At 35.5% G+C, this 19,854-nt stretch overlaps 1 protein-coding gene across 3 annotated transcripts in view; it reads left to right on the top strand.

Moving 5' to 3' along the window:
* Skap2 (src kinase associated phosphoprotein 2) overlaps positions 1 to 18,158 on the top strand; it is a 170,430-nt gene extending 152,272 nt beyond the window's left edge. Inside the window, exons 9-11 of one of the 3 annotated variants that reach the window (XM_076835663.2) lie at positions 1,363 to 1,475; positions 14,586 to 14,687; positions 15,036 to 18,158. In XM_076835663.2, the coding sequence (XP_076691778.2) occupies positions 1,363 to 1,475; positions 14,586 to 14,678 (206 nt within the window). In that variant the 3' untranslated portion in view covers positions 14,679 to 14,687; positions 15,036 to 18,158. The remainder of the gene's footprint in view (positions 1 to 1,362; positions 1,476 to 14,585; positions 14,688 to 15,035) is intronic. The other 2 variants (XM_076835655.2, XM_076835647.2) reach the window with 2 other exon arrangements.
* The last annotated feature ends 1,696 nt before the right edge of the window (positions 18,159 to 19,854 follow it).

Here is a 19,854-nt window from a genome sequence, read left to right as displayed (position 1 = left end):
ATTTTTCTAGTCCTTGTTTATTTTCTTTCCTATATAAATGAAGAGTGACATCCTATAAATATTCCAACTCCATGTTATTCATATCCTCTTTTTTGGTTTTAGTAATTTTTAAGATAGTAAATGATTTAAAATTTTTCGAATAAAGTTAACACTTTGTATAAATCAGAAACCACATCTAATAGGATGAGCACCCTAATGGCATGCTAATGTGACTAGTTGTATAGGAATTGCCAGAAGCCTGCTGTTTGAGAGCCATAGAACAAAACTAAGATGACAACCCAGATCCAGCATGTGTCTCCACAGTTGTCCCCTCAGAATCCAAAGACGACATTCCAATGATGGCGGTTGTCAGCACGTATGTGTTCTGCCTGGCTAGTGAATACATGGACATCTTATTGATATTACTTGCATTCTTTTTGCATTAACTCATCAAAACTCAATTATCATGAAATTAAAAACAGGAAGCAGTTCTCAGTGTAACAAAAGCATCCAGTGTATTTAACTCTGTGCTGTGTTTCAGGAGACCCACATTGTATCAGTGACAAAGCATTTATTACCCGGTTTATTGTGGTATTACAGAGCGGAGAGCGCTAAATAATCAATCAGTTAATGGTCTGTATGGCAGTTTGAGCACATCACATCCATTGTGCTTATGCTAGTAGAAGGATGAGCTGATAACTCCAGTATATGTTGCATGTTTATTCAGAGCCTAATGTCTTAAACTGGGGCTGACAAAAATCTGGTGAAAAATGCAGCTTTAGCTTTGGCAGTTTCAAAGTTGCTGAAATGTTTTAAGACAACTTTGAGAGGCTTTGGGTACAAATATCCCCAAGGAAAAGAGCTTATAATTATGCTTATATTATTTTCATCTTTAGGTTTTAGGATTTAAAAAAATAAAATTGAATCCCTAGTTTTGTTTGCATTAGCTCTTTTATTGTGGCTGTTAACCATGTCACAGCATTTGGGATATTTTATTTCACCACGTGTTTGTCCCATCACCATGGGTATTGCTCATTATGAAGTATGGCACACTCTCTTCCAAACACATTATGGATGGGCTTAGGTTAATCACATAAAGTAAGCAGGAAGCAACTTGTAGGTGATGTGTTGGTGAGAACATGCTGTCACCACAGGTTTTAAATGAAAGGCAGAAAAAGGATAAAGGACATTAAAAATCTGAACTTTTTGAAAATGATCTTAATTAGATGATAGTAATAAAAAGTAGGATTCTTGTGTGTGTGTGTGTGTGTGTGTATAAAAATGTTTCTTTGACTCAGGACAGAATTTTTTAAGACTGTTTTGGTGGTCGGGGTGGACTTTTAATTTCTGTTGGTTTATACTTTCTTACTTTCTTTTTCCTAGGTGATAAAAGCACTGATTACGCTAATTTTTACCAGGGTCTGTGGGACTGTACAGGAGCACTTTCTGATGAGTTGTCATTTAAGCGTGGTGATGTGATTTACATTCTTAGCAAGGTAAGAAGTTACCCCAAATGACAGCTGTAAAGGGGAAATATGCAGCTCGATTTACATGCATTTGGATTTACAACATGAGGGAAAAATGCCAATTGGAATTCTTCTAGGTCCTAGTTAACAATTGGGAGTTCACAATAATTAATTATTTTGTCAAGTGAAATATAATCAAATTTTAAACACAATCAGATAACAGGATTCAACTTAACAGTGTGTTTACCTATCACTTCAGCCTTTGGCTTCCATCCACCCACTGCCTTCTCCAGAACAATGTGCTTATGTGAAAGCTAACATTGGAAGGTATTAGGTTATTTATTATGTTTTTCTTTCCTCTTCCTTTTTATTCTTCTGTGTGCTTATTCTGATTTTGTCTGCCATTCACTACTGGAAACACTGTGTTTATAGAACAAGTTTTTCATCTTTATGTAAATACATTGGGTGTTCCGACAATTTAAAAGCAATGCTTTTCTATTCAGACAGGTTTAGGTAAATTTTTTTCTTAAGTTTAACATACTATATTTGTAAACATAGTGGCAAAGTACATTGCTGTGAACTCATCTTTAAATGTACAAGAATCTTTGTCTCTGCTTCTAAACTGGATTATTCAGGATCTGTCAGATGTAAAATCAAGGTTATATTTCTGAGCAGTGTGAGGTGTGTGCTCTCTTAATTTTCATTTTTTAATTTCCCCTTCTGTAATATAGGGACTTTAAAAAATCTCTGTCTACTTTGTGAGGCTATTTTAGAAACAAATGATAAGTGGAAACAATTTAAATATAAGTTGGGAAATGTTAAATAAATCATAAGTCTATGAGTTTAATGTAATTTCTTGATGAGAGAAATATTTGGACTTCTCAGAGAGATAATGTGACATGTTAGATGCAAAGGGAATTTGGAAACCAGGCCACACTGAATTTTAATACTAGATGACTGGTACTTAAAATCATCATACATACAATCATGAATTGTTAGATCATCTGTTCTTGGTTTTACCGATAAGGGAACTTTGGTCAAGAAAGTGCCAGAGCCAGTACATGAACTTGTGCTTTTTCCTGTTCTCTTTCTTTCCGTCCCTGTCTCCCCACTTCATTTAATTTGAAACCATCACAAAGTACCTATAATATAATAGGATCCTTTATAGGCACCAGGAATACAAAAGGAATAAGATATAAGCATTTGTAGGTTGTGGGAGCAAGAAATATTTAGTAGTAAGTAAATACAGACAGTTGTGTGAACCACTAGTTAAGGTGCACAAAGCTAAGGCTTGTCACCTCTCTCAGTGTTTCCAGAAAGATGCTTTCAGTTCTTAGAAGCTATGGAAAGCCACATGCACATTACAACTCTTGATTAAGCCAGTTATTGAGCATTTAATTGTCCTGCATTAAAACAACAGCTTTTTTAGTCAATTATTTAATATAGAAATCAAACTGATTAGTTTTAGTTCCTGTCAAGAAACTTTCTTAGACTCTTCTGAATTTACTTATCTCGCACAATTTCTTTAACTGATTTGGCTGCAGTTGTGTCCAAAATTAAAAGGTTGATTAGATTCCATTTGAAATTTCAGATTATAGGGGAGCATGCCATATGGCCATTGCATTCCTTTTGCAGATAAGAAACTTATAAAGCCGGTGTAGGTCTGCTCTTAAAACCTTTATGAATCATGTTATCATTATCCCAAAAGCCGGGACAGAGTACTAACTCCTGGGATAAACAAGCAGAGTTCCCATAGGCTTGCTTTATTTCTACCATTGCCTCAGAAAATAATTTTCTGTTAATGTGAAATTAAAAGTATAACCATACGTTTAATTTTTATACTTCCAGGATGTTGTGTTTATACTTCCAGGATGTTGGGGTCCTTAGTTCCTGTTCTCCCAAATCTGTTTTGTAGTGAGTATAGTTTTATTTGTGAATCCTGATCAGAGAAGTAGTTAAGGGTGGTCCAGCTCATGGAAAGTGTTTATTTCCATCTAAAATTTTAAATGCTATCATTTGGGAAAGAGCTGATCAAAAAACCTTGTGCTATCAGATTTATAAGGCTTAAAATTCCACCATCATCATTTCACTGTGGTCTTCTAGAGGTAGGTATTTCAACTAGGGCTCATTTTGGTTTCTGAAGGAAGAGCTGAGAAAGAAGACATTGTCAGCAGCATATTCTCACCATAAATTGAATGATTGAATACCCATAGTCACCCAACTATGGACCTAGTAGAATCAACCAGCTAAATCTTGGGTAATGGTGAAAAGAGTACATGGCTCTCTCTGCTAAGATTTGAGCATATTCTGAAACATTGATGGGTGTCTGCTCTATTAATAGTCTGGTTGTTTTGGAATTGAGTATATGTTTAGAAAATCCCTAATAAGCTTTTATTAGTGTGGCCTTCTGGTTTTATCAAAGTGGAAATATGGGCTATAAGTTAACACCATAAATTCATTTAATATGTAAACTAGAACTACAATTTTAAATGCTTTGGTATTATAAATTAAGAACTCAAGGCTTTTAGTGGAAGAGGGCAAAAATTGCTCAAAAGGACTGGTTTCTAGATCAAAGTAGGGCCCCATGTTATATACTGATAGTTTTTTTTTTAAAGTACGATTAGTATAGAAATTGCTAGCATTATTATATGCCTAGAATGTTTAATCCTACTCAGAGTTCTATTTAGATTTCATGGTGATGATGAAATTTTGCCATTTTAATTTATTTTTTTACACCATCTAGTGGCTCAGAATGAGTGGTGCAGGTAATTGCAGCTAATGTGCACAATCAAAATGGTTTCATTAATTCAACTTTAAGTCTAGCCATGGGTTATTACCTTCCTATCTGATGTCAATAAAGTATTAGCATTAATTATGAAAAATATTGTTCATCATTTTGAATTAAATGTAGAAACTATATACATAAGGAAAATATATTTTAAGAAATCTAACATAATATTTGTGGAGACAGAAAATATGTACTTTGTTAAAAAAAGTTATGCCAAGACATTTTTAATGAGTAAGACCATTTAAAAGATTTTAAAGAAATGCTGCTTGCTCTTTGTAATGAACTAATTTATAATTTAAGATATGAACATTAATTTGACTTACCTTCTACAAGTTTGTCATTGCTCTTTAAAAAAGGCAACACAAAATAGTTTAAGAAAAGGTGCATTCTTTCAACATAAATAAACATTTAGATAAATCAAGAAATAAAATGGCTTGCCCTACAATAAGGAACGTTTTAATTTTGTAAATGTAATGGCAACAAACATTTCACTAGTTTGGGGACTAGGTTGTCTTCCTTAAAAATCACTGTGGAAATACAGTTTTGTTTCAAAATTCATCCTTCTTTTTCTGTTTTGCAAGAAAGTCTTGATAGGGTGTCAGCTGTGCTCAGTCAGCCTGGGGTGATTTATTTATTTTAAGCCTCTTTTGAGAGTTATACAAATCTTAGCCTTTATTTTCAGTGAAAATCAAGTTTCACAATAAAGAAAGAAGGGAAAGCAGACACCCTGCCCCTCCCCCTTTCCTTTTTAACATTTTCCAATTAGCAACTGTCATGTGACCCCTGGCTGAGCTAGCCCCTCCTTCAGAGTGTCTGGCATTTTCTTAGTTTTAACCTTTGAACTTCACTAATAATAAATCTAAATACTGCTTGTCTAAAAAGGTGAGCCAGTAAGTTTACTTTCCATTCTTTGCATATAGGATTGCTGCCGGGTTTTTTTTTTTTTTTTTAATGTGTTAAAATAAATTATTTAATAGTTCAATGGTGATTTAGGGAAAAACAATTTTTTTTTCTCCTAAGAAGGAAAAATAAGGAGCATGTTTACAGGAATGGATGAAAGTGGAATCTGTGATTTTAATGACAGCTGCATTGTTAGTGAATTAACTCTGCAACCCAGAGTTTGGCTTTAGATTCTTTTGGTGGGGTGAGTCATACTGGAGGTAGAAAACCTAATTTTTAAAATTTTTTAATTTGTTTTAGGAGTCAGGTTGGGTAAAATCATGCTAAATTCTTTTTTAGGAGTTTGCACATCAGTTTTATTTTCCCCAAACCATAAACGTAATATTGTAGTTATTGGTGTTTTCCTAGAACCAAGTTTATGAGGTTTTATAATTTCAGCAGCAGAATCCATATTATAGCAGGCATATGCTGTAGCCTGCTTACCTCTTTGGTTATGTTATTCTAATTTGCCTTTCTGGATTTACATCCACTGATAGTTTATCTTCCGATCTGTGCTTACCAGTAAATTGCTAACTGCATTCTTGTCCTTACTTTTAAAGCAATAATTTATTTTTAGAGACTTAGTAACAGACAAGCCATACTCCAGAAGGAAAGAGGCATGCTATTTTGTTTGATATTAAGAAAAATAATAATAAGAGAATTAAGGATTCTGGAATATTTTACCCAGATGAGGGTATACTTGACTTTAGCTTTGCAGCCTTTTGAGAAATAATAACTCAAAACCAGGAAATGAAGGGTAAGACAGTGGTCACTAATATATAGTGAAAGGCCATTTTTAAGTGTGTATGGGGAATTTCAAGCAGTACTTCCTTTTATATCTAATTCGTTGACTTTTCTAAATGATCAGGGAATTGTGACTGTCATTGACCATTTGCTTTTCATTATGAGAATATAAAGACTTAGTTACTATGGATTTCTTAAAATTATTATTATTTTTTTGCTTCAAACCTATGAAAGGAGCACAGACAGCACAGTCTTGCTGTCTGGTTGGGGATGTAGCTCAGTGGTAGGACACTTGCCTGGCACACGCATGGCACTGGGTTCAATCCACAGCAACAAAAGGAAAAAGTCTGCTGAGCTCTACTAGCAGAGGGCAATGGCAAGTTTCTTTTTAGCTAACTTAGTTTTTCCTGTGTGACCATATGACCCAGGGTTCCACAAATAGCATGGCCAACTACTGAAGAGTAATGAGGACATCTCAAAATGGGACATGCATTGTTGACACAAAGCTAGTTCCAAAGTGTTATCATATTTTATAGCCTTTGGGGAAGGAGGAGGAGGATTTGTTCCTGTGATTGCATCTGTTCGGAACCTGATGGCATTTAGTTTCTGGGCTGCCCAGGTGGATGTTGGGATTAGGGAACAGTGGAAGCATTAACTAAGCTGACCTTCTACTTAGTACCCATCTCTCCTTAACAGTGAAAAGCATTTATAGACACAACACCATGTCAGAACATGTTCTGGTTCCATTCATAGTACTCCTCTTATTGGCTTTTTGCAAACAACATGCTCAAATACTTCCCTGTTTTCTTTCACATTAAATGGAGGAAGCATTTCAGAACAGTGCTAGGAGATAAAAGAGGAAGGTACTTATGAGGCACAGGCTGTTAGGCTCAGCTTCTGCAGTGGCTGAAGAGGTAGGGGATGAGCCAGAAGGCAGGGTTGTGAGAGGAAGAGGGGAGAAGTGATGTGGAAGGGCTGCTTTGGGAAGGAGGAGCAAGGCTGCAGGATCACCTAGTTAATCTATCATGGAATAATCAAGAGTTTGCCAGAAGCAAAACAAAACCATAAAGAAAAGAAATACAGTGATAATTTATTTTTAATCCTAACTGGAACAGCCCATGGTTTCTTATACTTTCTCTACCCCACCTCAACCTGGAAAATCAGGAACTCACTCGGTGTACATATAGCATGCTTTCACTCTTCTGAGATGCCCCGCTTTTCATCCCTTTAGAACTTGAAGCTTATATATTCCAGGGAAATTATTAGGCTTAAGAGAGTAGAGATAGATACATACTGATTAAGAACAGTTAAAAGAAGAGAGGGAGATCAGTAAAGCCTGGAGTCATTAAGAAGAGATTCATAAGGAAATAAAAGTTGAACTAGACCCTCATGGATGAGTGAAGTTTATTTGTTCAACAGGCTTGTGTTTTGTGTCTGTAGGATAAAATATTCCAAAGCAAGACTATGTGATACAAAAGAGTGGATAGTCCTATTAACGATGCACAGAGCCATAGACAGTCAAGGACCACCAGTAGACAACCAGTGGCTGAAGGTCACTTCTCTTCCCTAACCTTGAGATTGGTAGGGAGTCGGAGAAACACTGTAGAAACCAACCAATCTGACCTTTCCAACCGAGTTTTCCTCCTTTGTCTTGTGCCACTTTCCCCATATCTTTCTCCTGTACCTTTTATGTTAGTCACGCTCTCAACTCTTGCTTTTCCCTGGATACAGCACTTTCTTCTCTCTGTTCAGGGTTTTGCACACACCATGTTTGTTTCCTCTAATTATTGGGTTTGGAGTCTCAGCCCACCTATCACTTTGTACATAAAGCCACTACAATCTTTCTGTGGAATTTAGTTGCTTCTCGTTTCACTCATTTCTTCTTTCTCTCTCATTCAACATTCAATATTTGATTATCTGTTTAATCTCTTTCTCTTCTAAACTCTGAACTTCTTGAGCTAGACACTCTGTCTTAAGTATTTTTGTACTTAATAATACCTGACAATATGGTAGCAAATGTTTAGTATCCATTTACCAAAATGCATTTCATTTTGGTAAAGAATGGGAAAGAATCTTGACTTCCTAGCAGAATGACAGAATCATAGAGTTAGGAGAACTTTAGTGCTAGCCCTTCACATTACAGGTGAAGAAATTAAGGCCCCACATAATTGGGAGAAAATAAATAAAAGATCAAGGGAAAAAGAACATAGCTTGTGGTGAACTTAACTTAAAAACAGTGGAATTTCTGCAGTTGAACTTTTGCCTTGGCCCTCAGCTTCTTGGCAGCCAAACCAAAGGAGATAGGGAGCTAATAATTCCTTTTAATCACAAAGGAGGGATCTTGACTTTTCCCAGCATGACTTCTTTGAAAAGACAGAGTCTCACATGAATTCCTAGAATGTGCACTGATTGTCTGGCTCCAGGAACTTTACAGAATAAGTACAAGAGTGACAGATAATGGCCTCAACAAAAAATATTTACAGTAAATAGTACAAAAATTTCAAAAATGGGGGTGCTGGCGCTGTGGCTCAGCGGTAGGGCACTTGCCTGGCATGTGAGACACTGAGTTCGATTCTGAGTACCACATATAAATAAATAAAATAAAGATTTATCAACAACTAAAATATATATATATATTTTTTTAAATTTCAAAAAGGCAATTCTGTGAGGATCCAAATGTAAAATAAGTAGACTTATTGATTTATATTAAGCACATAACTGGATTATTATAAAGTCTCAATAAGGAATAGAAATATAAATAAAGTATCATTCCTAAAGAACTCAGGACTTGCCTAGGTTGTCTACCTAGTTAACAACAGACCTGGGATGAGAGTCTAGGTTTTATGAGAAGATAATCTTAAGAATAAGAAGGAGTGCCTGGCACAGTGGCACATGCCTGTAATTTCAGGAGACTGAGGCATGAGGATTATGAGTTCAAAGCCAGCCTCGGCAACTTATTGAGGCCCTGAGCAACTCAGCAAGACCCTGCCTCTAAATAAAACATAAAAAAAGGACGGGGATGTGGTTAAGCACCCCTGGGTTCAATCCCTGGTACCAAACAATAACACCAACAAACCTAACACTAAGAAACATAAAATCCACTGAAGAATAAAGGCTCAGCTTGAAATGAGAGATGCTGTTGTGGGTAAGATAATTCAGGGGAAAATCCACATGACAACTGATTGGAGTCTGGTTATAATTGTTGGACAGGTTGCAGCCGAGGGAGGGGACACTTTACTGGGGAGACACACCCTGCACAGTCAGGAGTGGGTGTGGGTGATGGTGGGACTGTGGGGACCAGAGAAGTGGTAGGGGAATGTTGCCAGCAGCATAAGAACAAGCCAGGCAGAGGACCTTGTGTGTAGTTGAAGACTGGTCAAAGTCCTTGAGCATCAGAACGGATGAGGACAGTTTCTGGGAAGATCAGAGAGGCTGAGTTGACAATGCAGTCATCCAAGGTGAGGAGATAAAGGCCTGAACTGCAGGGCTGACGGGCAGAATAATGGAGTGGGCGAACCTGGGAACAGTTCATAGAGCCATGTGGTGGTGGGTGAAGTGCACTGAGCGCCAACACCACCCTCCACTGCGCATGACTTGATCTTTCCTTGCCTAGTGTTATCTGTGAATCATCAGTCTGAATATCAGTTTTTATTATATGGTATTACAACTGTTGATACTGTAGAAATTTGAATTAAATGTATCTTGGCAGTGGGATATAAACTAAAATTTGTTGTGAGAATCACACTCTTCCTATATGCTTTCTTACTTGTCCTTTGTCTCTCCTGCTTTAAAAATGGAGTGCACAGTGCAAGGAGAAAAAAAAAAAGTCACTATTTGAGTTAAAGGAACTCAAACTCACACCTGCATAGTAAATTATAAAGTAATGAAGTTGATCTCCATAAGCCACTAGGAAACTTAGTATCTTCAAGGGGGTTCCTAAGTAGTGGTATTCAGACATCACAGAGGACCTTAGAGATTGTGTCCCTTTCCTTATTTAACAACAGGTCAGGAAACTAAAAGCCAAGCAATTAGTGTGTAGATTGTAATAGTAAAAGACTGAGGGTTTCACGTTCCTATCATATGTTTTAAGAGAAGCTTTTGAAATGATGAATGTATAAGAAATTAAATGATTCTTACAAAGTTTCTAAATAGAGATAATAAAATTGAAAAGACTGAAGAGGTGGCCTTGAAGAAAGTATTTATGTATTTTAAGTGTTTATCTAGTTTTCAGACTACTAAAGTGTTTATGCATAATTATCACAGTAAATACTTGCAAAGTAATGGTCAAATCCACAGGCTTCCTGTATTTCATATTTTATCCATTAAAATTGCTTTCATTTCCACAAAAGGCTGGTATATTTTAAAGCACAGAGACATCTTTGTAAAAAGGACACATAGTCTTTTAAACTTTCCAACACCTGTTGCTTTCAAACATATCAGTAACTAATTTCTGAAAGAGCTAGTACATCACAAAACCTTGGTAGTGTTTCAGGTTTCAGTTAAGGCAGCTTTCTTTCACCATATGGCTTGCAGAAAGTGGATTAACCTACTTGGAAAATTAGAATCATGGTGCTGAAAAGGTTTGAAGTCAATGTTGGGGCCTTATTTAAGTGTAAAATAATATACCAGCAAAGAGAGATTGAGTTAATTGAGTAAATTGGGACATACGTTTACTATTGTGTTGGATGAAGTCTCTGTTTCACTTTATCAAAACTAGTCCTTTTTTCTTGCCTTATCATGCAATCATTTTAATTTATTGCTCAATAAATAGTAATTGGGGCCTAAAATTTTAATTATCAAATAAAATGATTTTAATGGCGTGAAAATTGAAAATGCAGGTGTGAGATTGCAAGCATTCAGTGCCACCTTCCTATTATGTCCTCAGATTATTGGGCAAATTTGGCCCTCTTTTTTTTTTTTTTTTTTTTTTGCTTCTTGACTGCCACGTTACATTTTGCCTTGAAGCCATCCATTTTGCAGATATTGAATTTCTTTTGAGTGCTATTTTTATACAATAAGCATCACTACACCTCTGGATCTTGATAGCATTACTGCGGGAGGAGAAAGCAGCTTTGTGTTAGTAATTACCTAACATTGTCAGAAGCTGACTGCAGGCCTCTTTCTAGTGATAACAGAATAACCACATAATGTAGCTTTATAGCACATGATTAATAGAAAATAATTACACGTCCTACAAAGGGATGCAATATTTCTTATAAATTGACTAGAATGGTTTCCTGTAGATTAAAGGACTCTTCATTATTTTATCAGTCCTCCTGAAGTACAGTCACTTGCCTATGTTAGCATTTCAGCTGATGTTAAGAGCCGAGTAGGGTGAAGGATACCAGATGGCAGACTTTCTTGTACCTGAGATCTCGGCTGCTGTAAAGATGACATGATGCTTCCTACTGTCACAGGTTTAGATGGCAGCCTGGTATGGTTTGTCTCTTTATTTTTTGTTTATTAACAAGATAAGGTTTGAGAGGTTCTTTTTAAATGATCCACCTGTGACTTCATAGGACAATACTATAATTACTATGTGGACCACAAGACAACATTGTATCCATTGTGTTATTTTTCAGTATGAAAGTCTTGTATCATTCATAATCAGATTTGTTTGGGGGCAGCAAAGAGGAAAGGCAAAGATAGGCCAATTTTCATCTTCAGGAGGAAAGCTTGTGTGATGTTGAATCTTCAGGCCGAAATTTAGAAAACTGCACACCAAGAAGCATTTTCATTCCAATTTATAGGCTGCAAATGGTTTAATTGGGATTCATGTTGCTCAGGAGGCTCATCCAGAGGACGGTAATGATGGAAAGGGAGGCTCCTATGTTTGCAGTCTTGTTGACACTCTCTAATGGCTACAGTGTAAATCCATAAATAAGCCTCCTAGATTTTTACTTCCCTATATTTTATCTTATCCCCTAATTTCACACAGGAGTATTATATGGAATTCTTTTTTTTAACTATTTATTTATTCTAATTTGATATATATGACGGCAGAATGCAATTCATTTCGTATTGCACATATGAAGTACAATTTTTCAAGTCACTGGTTGTACACAAGGTATTTCACACCATTTGTGTCTTCATACATGTGCTTAAGGTAATGATGTCTAACTCATTCCACCGTCTTTCCTATCCCCTATATGGAATTCTTGATGAATGTAAAGTAATAAGTATTTTGGTTTTTGGTTTTGCTCTTTTCTGATTTAAATCTGTGACACATTAGAGGAATTTATGACTTGTGTATTTTGTACCTTTTTTGATTATTATATTTTTAATTTTTTGTAGTTGTAGATGAATAGCATGCCTTTATTTTATTTGTTTATTTTTATGTGGTGCTGAGGATTGAATCTAGTGCCTCACACGTTAGGCAAACATTCTGCCACTAAGCTACAAACCCAGCCCTTTTTGGTTATTTTAAATGAAGTGAAGCTTTTAAGATTATTTTAATGTAAGACTTTTTTTTTTTCTCTACAATGTTACTTTTAAGGGATTTATTTACAACGGAACAAGCTCCTCCCTGCTGTTTACGACTGGGCTTCTGTTTAATGAACTTGCCTGTTTTACCTTACTTCACAATTCTCTCAAGTGTAAAGTCTGTCATTCATTTTTGTTGATGTGATTTGTTGGACATCAGTTCTTAAATTTGGGTGTGAGTGAGATTTTTGAGAATGATTATATGCCCTTATTGATGGTACACATTATAACCAAAGTAGACTATTAAAAAGTTATACAAACTTTCTGGCTAATAATTTGAATCTTAATATTGTCACCCAGATTGAGGGTCATTCTCTGGAAGCAGGTTTGGGTCAATAATATACCCTCTCACTGAATGATTTCAGTGTCTACCATTGAAAGACTGCCACTCTTTCCAAATAAGCACTTGGAAAAATCTAAGACTGGAACCTGGCAAGAGCTTTCACACTCAGCCTTACCCTGTTAACTGTCCATTTTGACATCTTACACTGTAGGCATTAGGTCTTTAGAAGGCTAAGTACATTATTTTGTTAAGCATTAGGCTCTAATTGTATTCATTGTCTTAAAAATTGAAAAAGGCAGTTTTATTAGGTACCTATTAGGATATAATGGTTGCTAATCATAGCTTTCAGTAAGTTGGTATTTTCTTCTGATATTAATTATAGTCATCATCAGTGAGTTCTGGACCCAGAGTACTTTTGTTGCTTAGGCAGTTTTGTACACTAAGTTCACATTGTCAGCAAACTTTTAAACTTTTAAACTCCCAAGCCAGGGCTGTGTCCTCACTAGAATAAAAAGAATGGAATTAGGCTTTTCTCTCTACTTTGTTCTTCAATAAGCCCAATTCTGATACTGCCTACTGTTAAAACAACAACAACAACAACAAAAAAAAAACCTATATGTCTTATTCCATAATCTTATTCGTAGACTACATATCTGTTTGTGCATGCTAATGTGCTACCTTTGTATGGAAGAACTGCATAATTTTCCTTTCTAATGGTCAGTAAGCATACTCATCAATACAGATGTTAGTGCTCACCTGCCCTCCCCACACGTAACTCAATATGCATATGCACATTTATCTATGACTCAGATGTTGGAAAATCATAACCTATTGAATTACTTCTGAGATTGATTTTAAAAATTTATCTTATATGAAAAATTAAATTTGAGACTTACAGTGCTCTAGCAGAGTATTGCCTTTGGAAGATATTATTCCTGAAACTTGTAATTCATATTACTTTGTTTGTATCTCACTAAACATAAATAAATTTGAGATAAAAATCCATTAGTCAACCTGGCAGACATTTGAGACCGGTTACAGAGCGTCCGCAATGCCTAAAGCAGTGGTGTAGCTGTCAATGGGGGATAAAGGGAAGAAAAGAGGCACAGGTTTGTTTATCTCATGTCGCAAAGTAAATGCAGAAGTGCCTCATCAATCACTTTTTTTTTTTACAGCTAGATTAATATTTTTCCTTTAAAACTTGGGATACTTTTGTTTTCTGTTGATCTTCCACTATAAGGATAAATCTAACACCACCTTTAAATCCCTTCTACCTATCCTTTATCTAAAGTAGCTTGTGACCAATGAAAGGGACAATAAATGCCTTATGGATGCTATTTTAAAGGGGCCTATTTGTAAATTTTTTATTAAGCCATTTTTTTGTATTAATGTTCTTTTATTCTCTTATCTGTTTAAAATGTGCATATCAAATTTTCTTAAGGGATGTGCCTCTACATTTTAAACCGTTTTAGGAAGTACAAGTTTAATTATGAATTAAGTAGCTTGTTGTAAAAAAAAATTTATCCTTGCTAGATAATAAGCTTCTTGAAGGCAAACAGAGTATCTTTGGGATCCTAGTTTTCCTCTTATAGCCTTTTTCACTGGTGCTTACACATAAAAGGTATCCAAGCTGGGTGGAAAGAGAGAGAGGTTCTTACCATGAGTGCCTGTTTCTGTGTTCTACATCTAGTAATAAACAGGTTTTGTGTTATACATTAATTCAAACCTATGCCTAACAGCATTTTTTTAAGTGTCCAGAAACAGAAAAGATGAAAATGTTTCCATTTGCAGCTCAAGCTCTTGTAACTCTATAAAAAGGAATAACATTTCTAAGAAGTTGCATAAAAACGACATTATACTTACACCAGTCTAAAGGTTAATATTGCATATTGTTTTCAATTAGGAATACAATAGATATGGCTGGTGGGTAGGAGAAATGAAGGGAGCCATTGGCTTGGTGCCTAAAGCCTACGTAATGGAGATGTATGATATTTGAGAGTCCTGGGTAAGTACATTTTAATCCAATATTCTGTAATAGCTCATATGTTCTCTTGGTCTCTTCCTTGTGAGTCTTTGCCTTTTTAAAGTCTTTATAGTTTTCTGATAACACAAGATGGTGTCCCCAGTTTTTTTGTTATGTTGATCTTTAATTTTTAAAATAACTTCACAGAATTTACTTTGAAAATGAAGAAATTATTTAGAGAAAGTTCCTTTGATACTAACCAGCTGTTTTCTCATACCTACTTCGCTTTAGTAAAACATCACTTTTATGGCTTTTTTGAGGTGATGAATTATCAGAATGTTGAGTTAACATTCATTTTTCCTTAACTAAAAAATGTATTTTTTTTCTAAGCAGGAGAAATCAACATTTTGACTGAAGAAAAAAAATAAAATACAACTTTCCCTTCCTGCTTACAGAGAAGGAAGAGTCTTCTGCTTCTCTGCAGATGTTTCAGATTTAGAAGCCTTGTGAAAGCAGGAGTGACAGCCCATAACCTTTCTTTGTTTTGTTGAACATCCCTGGCTTTGACTATTATTTTATATAGTCGTTCATTAAAATATTCCTCTGAAGTGAAATTAAATGAAGGGTATTAATGTAAATTAGATGCAAGCCATAAAGTTATACCTGTTGCTGTTTTGCAAAGAAATAATTGCAGTTTTTATTCACCCATTTAGTGATTTGTGTGAAGAATTCATTACTGTTTTATGTAGACCATGTAGTTACTGCTACTTCCAGTGTGAGTTGTAATTTCTCTTAATCATTGAACATCAGTTATTTTTTAGAGTGTAATATATAATTTCATAGAGTTTTAATTGAATATATCATGCAGGGCTTAGGCAGATGCTAAAAAATGTGAGTATGCTAAAGCTTTGTAAATCATTTACCTTAGTATTTATTTTTCACACAATAGTAACATGTTCTCATGAAAGAAGTCCTACAAAAGTGGCAAATTTACTTCCCCTTAAATACAGCCATGAGAAAGAAAAAAAGTGATATAATTACAAATGGCTATGTGCTGTCACCTGCAGCACAAGAGTGAACTGGAACCAGGTTTGTGCAGAGCACTTTACACATAACAGATATCCTGGTTTGATGATAGGCATACCAATGTTTTCTACTGTATTTTTATTTAAATTTAATGAAATAAAAGATTTGTAAAAAACCTCATTCTATCACTGATAAAATGGTATAAATAACCTCAATATATTCTCAAAGTAAGAAAGTGTGACCCAATACTCTCTTATCCTACCTTGTTACCGTGCTATTGAAGTCCCACCAGAAAACAGCACAACTCTGGGCTCTTTTCTGTACTTCTCAGAGTGCTGAGAAGAAAAGGAAGGCCCAGAGAGCAAAGTGTAGAAGTCACAGGGTAACATGCACCAACAGGTGGATGGAAGGGGATAGTGTTTGTCTGGCATCTGAGTTATGCTCAGTGCTGCATGAACGAGATTTGCAGATCAAATCATTAATGTGTATTTTAAATCAGGGGAATTTTAAATGCCTGTGAAGTAGCAGTATGCCCTTAATATACATTAAAATGCATTGTGATGACTAGAATAGATATAATCTCCTAAGATGGAATCATTACTTAGCTGGTACTATCTTTGTGAAGTTTTCAGATCTTTGCTTTGTAAAGGTAAAAGACGCTAACCACGCAAATGAATTGGTAATATTTTAAAACCTCCATTATTTATTTACAACTATTTATAAATGATATTAGAGTGTTTATTTTACAGTTATCTCCTAAGTTTCAAATTTTTAAGGAAAAAAAAAACCTTACTTTTTGGGACTGTGAGTAAATTGAAATTTACATATAGACCCATCAAGTTAAAGTTTTCAGAACTTACATTTGTGTGGTCATTACCCTTTTCCTGATGTAGTGCCACTGAACTAGATAGAAGTCATCTTGGCAAAAGTTAGACCACTGGAGATGAACTTCATGAACTAGTTTTCAAAGCCTGAGTAATTGAAAAGCAAAAGCAGCTCCCCCAACTGCAGCAGGCCTGTGGAGTCAGCTTCCTGCCTCCCACCAGTAGATGGGCCAGTAGATGGCAGCAGCTTGTCACTGCATACAGAACACTTGGCAACCCCTCCCCCACTCGAGGACTAATTCAAGAGTTTAGGAGATTTCTGCCTCTTTTTACAGTTAATCCAGGAGAGGGAGTCCTCTGCCAACTGATGACCAACAATTCCAAGCCAGCTAGTCTTTGAATGGTGGCAATACAGAAATATGGTGTTACTGTTGTCCAGGGCTCCCCTGGCCTTTGTTCTTTTTTAACTTGAATATAGGTGGGGGATATAGAAAGGAAACAGAAGATTTAAAATTGGAGTGACAAGAAAGGCAATCGTTACTTTCAATTCATGACTACTCTACATTCATTTGATGGAATAATTTGTATACAGCCAGGGAGAAAGTTTCTTTACACCCATGACAATATATCACGTACTCTTCAAGATCATAATAATATCATTAATGTGAATTTAAACAACATGGCTTGTTAGAAAATATGCTAATTGTTATGTTCTCATTATGTTTGCTTAGCTTTTATTTGTTTTTCTATGAACAGTTAGAGAGCTAATTTTTTTCAAAGGTGATTGTAAGTCATATTTTATATAGCATTTTGCTTGATTATTTGCTCTGTACTGAATTTGTACTCTGTTGCCATTAGATCTTACAATAATGTTCCACTCTGCAAATTTTTAAGGTTCAAATAAAGTTTAATTGTTTGCAAACTGTTATGATGCTAATAATTCAACAGCCTGCTGTGTTACTAATGAAATTACTTTGTTATGATTAATTTGGAAAATAGTGTGTTGATTGTAGTAATTAAGCACAACAAGGTGAAGTAAATGATTCTAATGCCATCTGGCCTCCAAACTGAATGAAGAAATGAAATAGGGCTGTCATCTGAATTTATTCAAAGAAGTAAGGATAATACAAATGACTTTCATTGCCATAGGATTTACACTTAACCACAACTCACTCCATTCTGTTTCTGCCACTTTGCTGTGTATGACTCTTTCTTTTATGAAAAGGAATATTGTTTAGTTCAGTACTTGTTTTGAATACGTCAAGCTGATTATTTTTACCATAATTTAATTACAGATAATTACATACAGTATTGTAGGATCATAGAAAAATCACTTTTCAACCATCTGCAGGTGAAATCTGTATATGTGGGTTTGGTTGTTAGAGTCTTTTGCTATCATTGTACAAACACTTGATGAAGAAAGTCTTTCACAAAGAACATAGCTTCTATTCAGTTGTTTTCTAAAATGTTTGCAGCCAAGGTTCTCATGGTTCTGTTGATTTCTATTTTTTATACAATTTCTCGAACCTATTGTTACTCACTTCATCATCTCTCCTACCATCTAGAGTCGTGATTAAAATCAGAACTGATTACATATCATAGATTTTGATTTGCAGTTCAGCTACTAGAATGAAACTGACCTCAGCATACGTGTAGTTTAAGTTTGAATTTCATGAGTGAGACTAAGTGAATCACTGTAAGAATTTTTAAATCAAATAAAATTCTTCCAAATGCCAGATATGGCAGTTGTTTGCATGTCAATTGTGGTGATTCAAACATGATCAAGCCATAGAAAACACAGCTTCCCTCTAAGGTTGAAGGAATATAATTAATTTTATGTATGAATGTACATACTGAGTATTGAAAAATATAAATTATATATTGTTTATCTTTTCTATAAATTTATATGGAAATGCATAACAGTTTGTCTTCTGGACTGGGAACAAGACATTTCTGGACAGCCTCAGTTTTATCCATTTATCATCACCTACTACCTTATAGTTGAGTTCTTCCAAAATATCTGACAGTATCTCTGTTACCATAGTATTTTGCTATGATGACATACTTATATAATTATATGATCCCTATAACCTGGAATGACATTTCCTTAATGCTCTGTGTGAGGAGCTTCTTCTTGTTTCTACTAGTAGACTCAATTGTTACTTGGACACAACCATATGATTTTGTGTCCTGCCAGCACAGTACAAAGTATATGGTGTGCATCCAGTAAATATTGGTTAACAGGTTTGACACCCCCACAATAGCTCAAGAACCAAGATTTAAGAAAGAGTTTGGCCTCTATACCTATCAGAGAAAATCCCTTTATGCTTTCAAGATAACTTTAAGAAAGTTATCTTCATTAAAAAAAAAAAAAAAAAAAAAAAAACAGTCCCTTTTACTGAGTCTTTAAAAGCAGGTCCCCATAACAAGTTATATCAACAAGTAGATTGAATTTGTTAGTAACAAGGAATGAATAATTAGAAAGTTGAGTTGTAGTACATTCTTTAAAAGTGGTTCCCCTTTCTACTGCACTCAGCATTGTGATGTTCAAATAAGGGCATAGGCAACCTAGGCAGCTAGGGATCTTGTTGCACTTACCAGAACATTCCAAGTCACTGCTGCCCTCGTTCTTTGGGAAATGGCAGGAGGGCCTCTGCTCCTGCATCCTACCACTGGCTTTGGGTGGATTAAAAAGGAATCTCTGAAAGTGGGAAGTTGGCACAGTTGTTGCCAGATCCAACATAATTTAATTTTTGTCCTTAAAAGAAAAAAAAAAAACTCTTTTGCTTTCTATCTTTTAAAAATTGTGTGATCATATTAACTTGAATGCTTTACAAGTCCAGTCCCCAAGATGAAAGGAACCACAAAAGCAGAATGTGGTCATACCCCTGCTTTGCTTTGGTCTGTGCTTTTGGGACGGGGCTAGAAGCTGAGCACATCAAAATACTTGGGAATATGCAAAGATGGGAAGTAGAAATTGCTCCCAAAGCCTGTCTCTTAATTGCCTTTCTTAACACTGGAACTTTGGAAGTGTTTCCCTAGATTTCTCTCCTCTCTGTTTTCGTGGTTTGCTTTTTTATTTCTATCATTCAGAGAGGTAGTATAGTGTAGCACTTGTCTGTTTTCTGTTTATTGGCCTTGACTTTGTAATAGTGAAATATCACTCCTGTTAAGAGTGAAAACAGGCTTGAACAGGAGTTTACTTTTGGTTTGACGAAAAGTGTCACACAGCTACTTTCAGTGGAGGGAAAGTAACAACATCAGGGTATGCCAATTACAAACAAGTGCCATAGAGGAGGACAGAGTTCCCTCAGATGAGCAGGTTCCCATACACTGTCTCCCCTTCCAGTCCCCATGGC

Source organism: Callospermophilus lateralis, chromosome 1 (genome assembly GCF_048772815.1).
Source record: "Callospermophilus lateralis isolate mCalLat2 chromosome 1, mCalLat2.hap1, whole genome shotgun sequence".
In the NCBI taxonomy this organism is placed as follows: domain Eukaryota; kingdom Metazoa; phylum Chordata; class Mammalia; order Rodentia; family Sciuridae; genus Callospermophilus; species Callospermophilus lateralis.
Note: the sequence above shows the minus strand (reverse complement) of the source record. Positions and strands in the feature narration are given on the sequence as shown.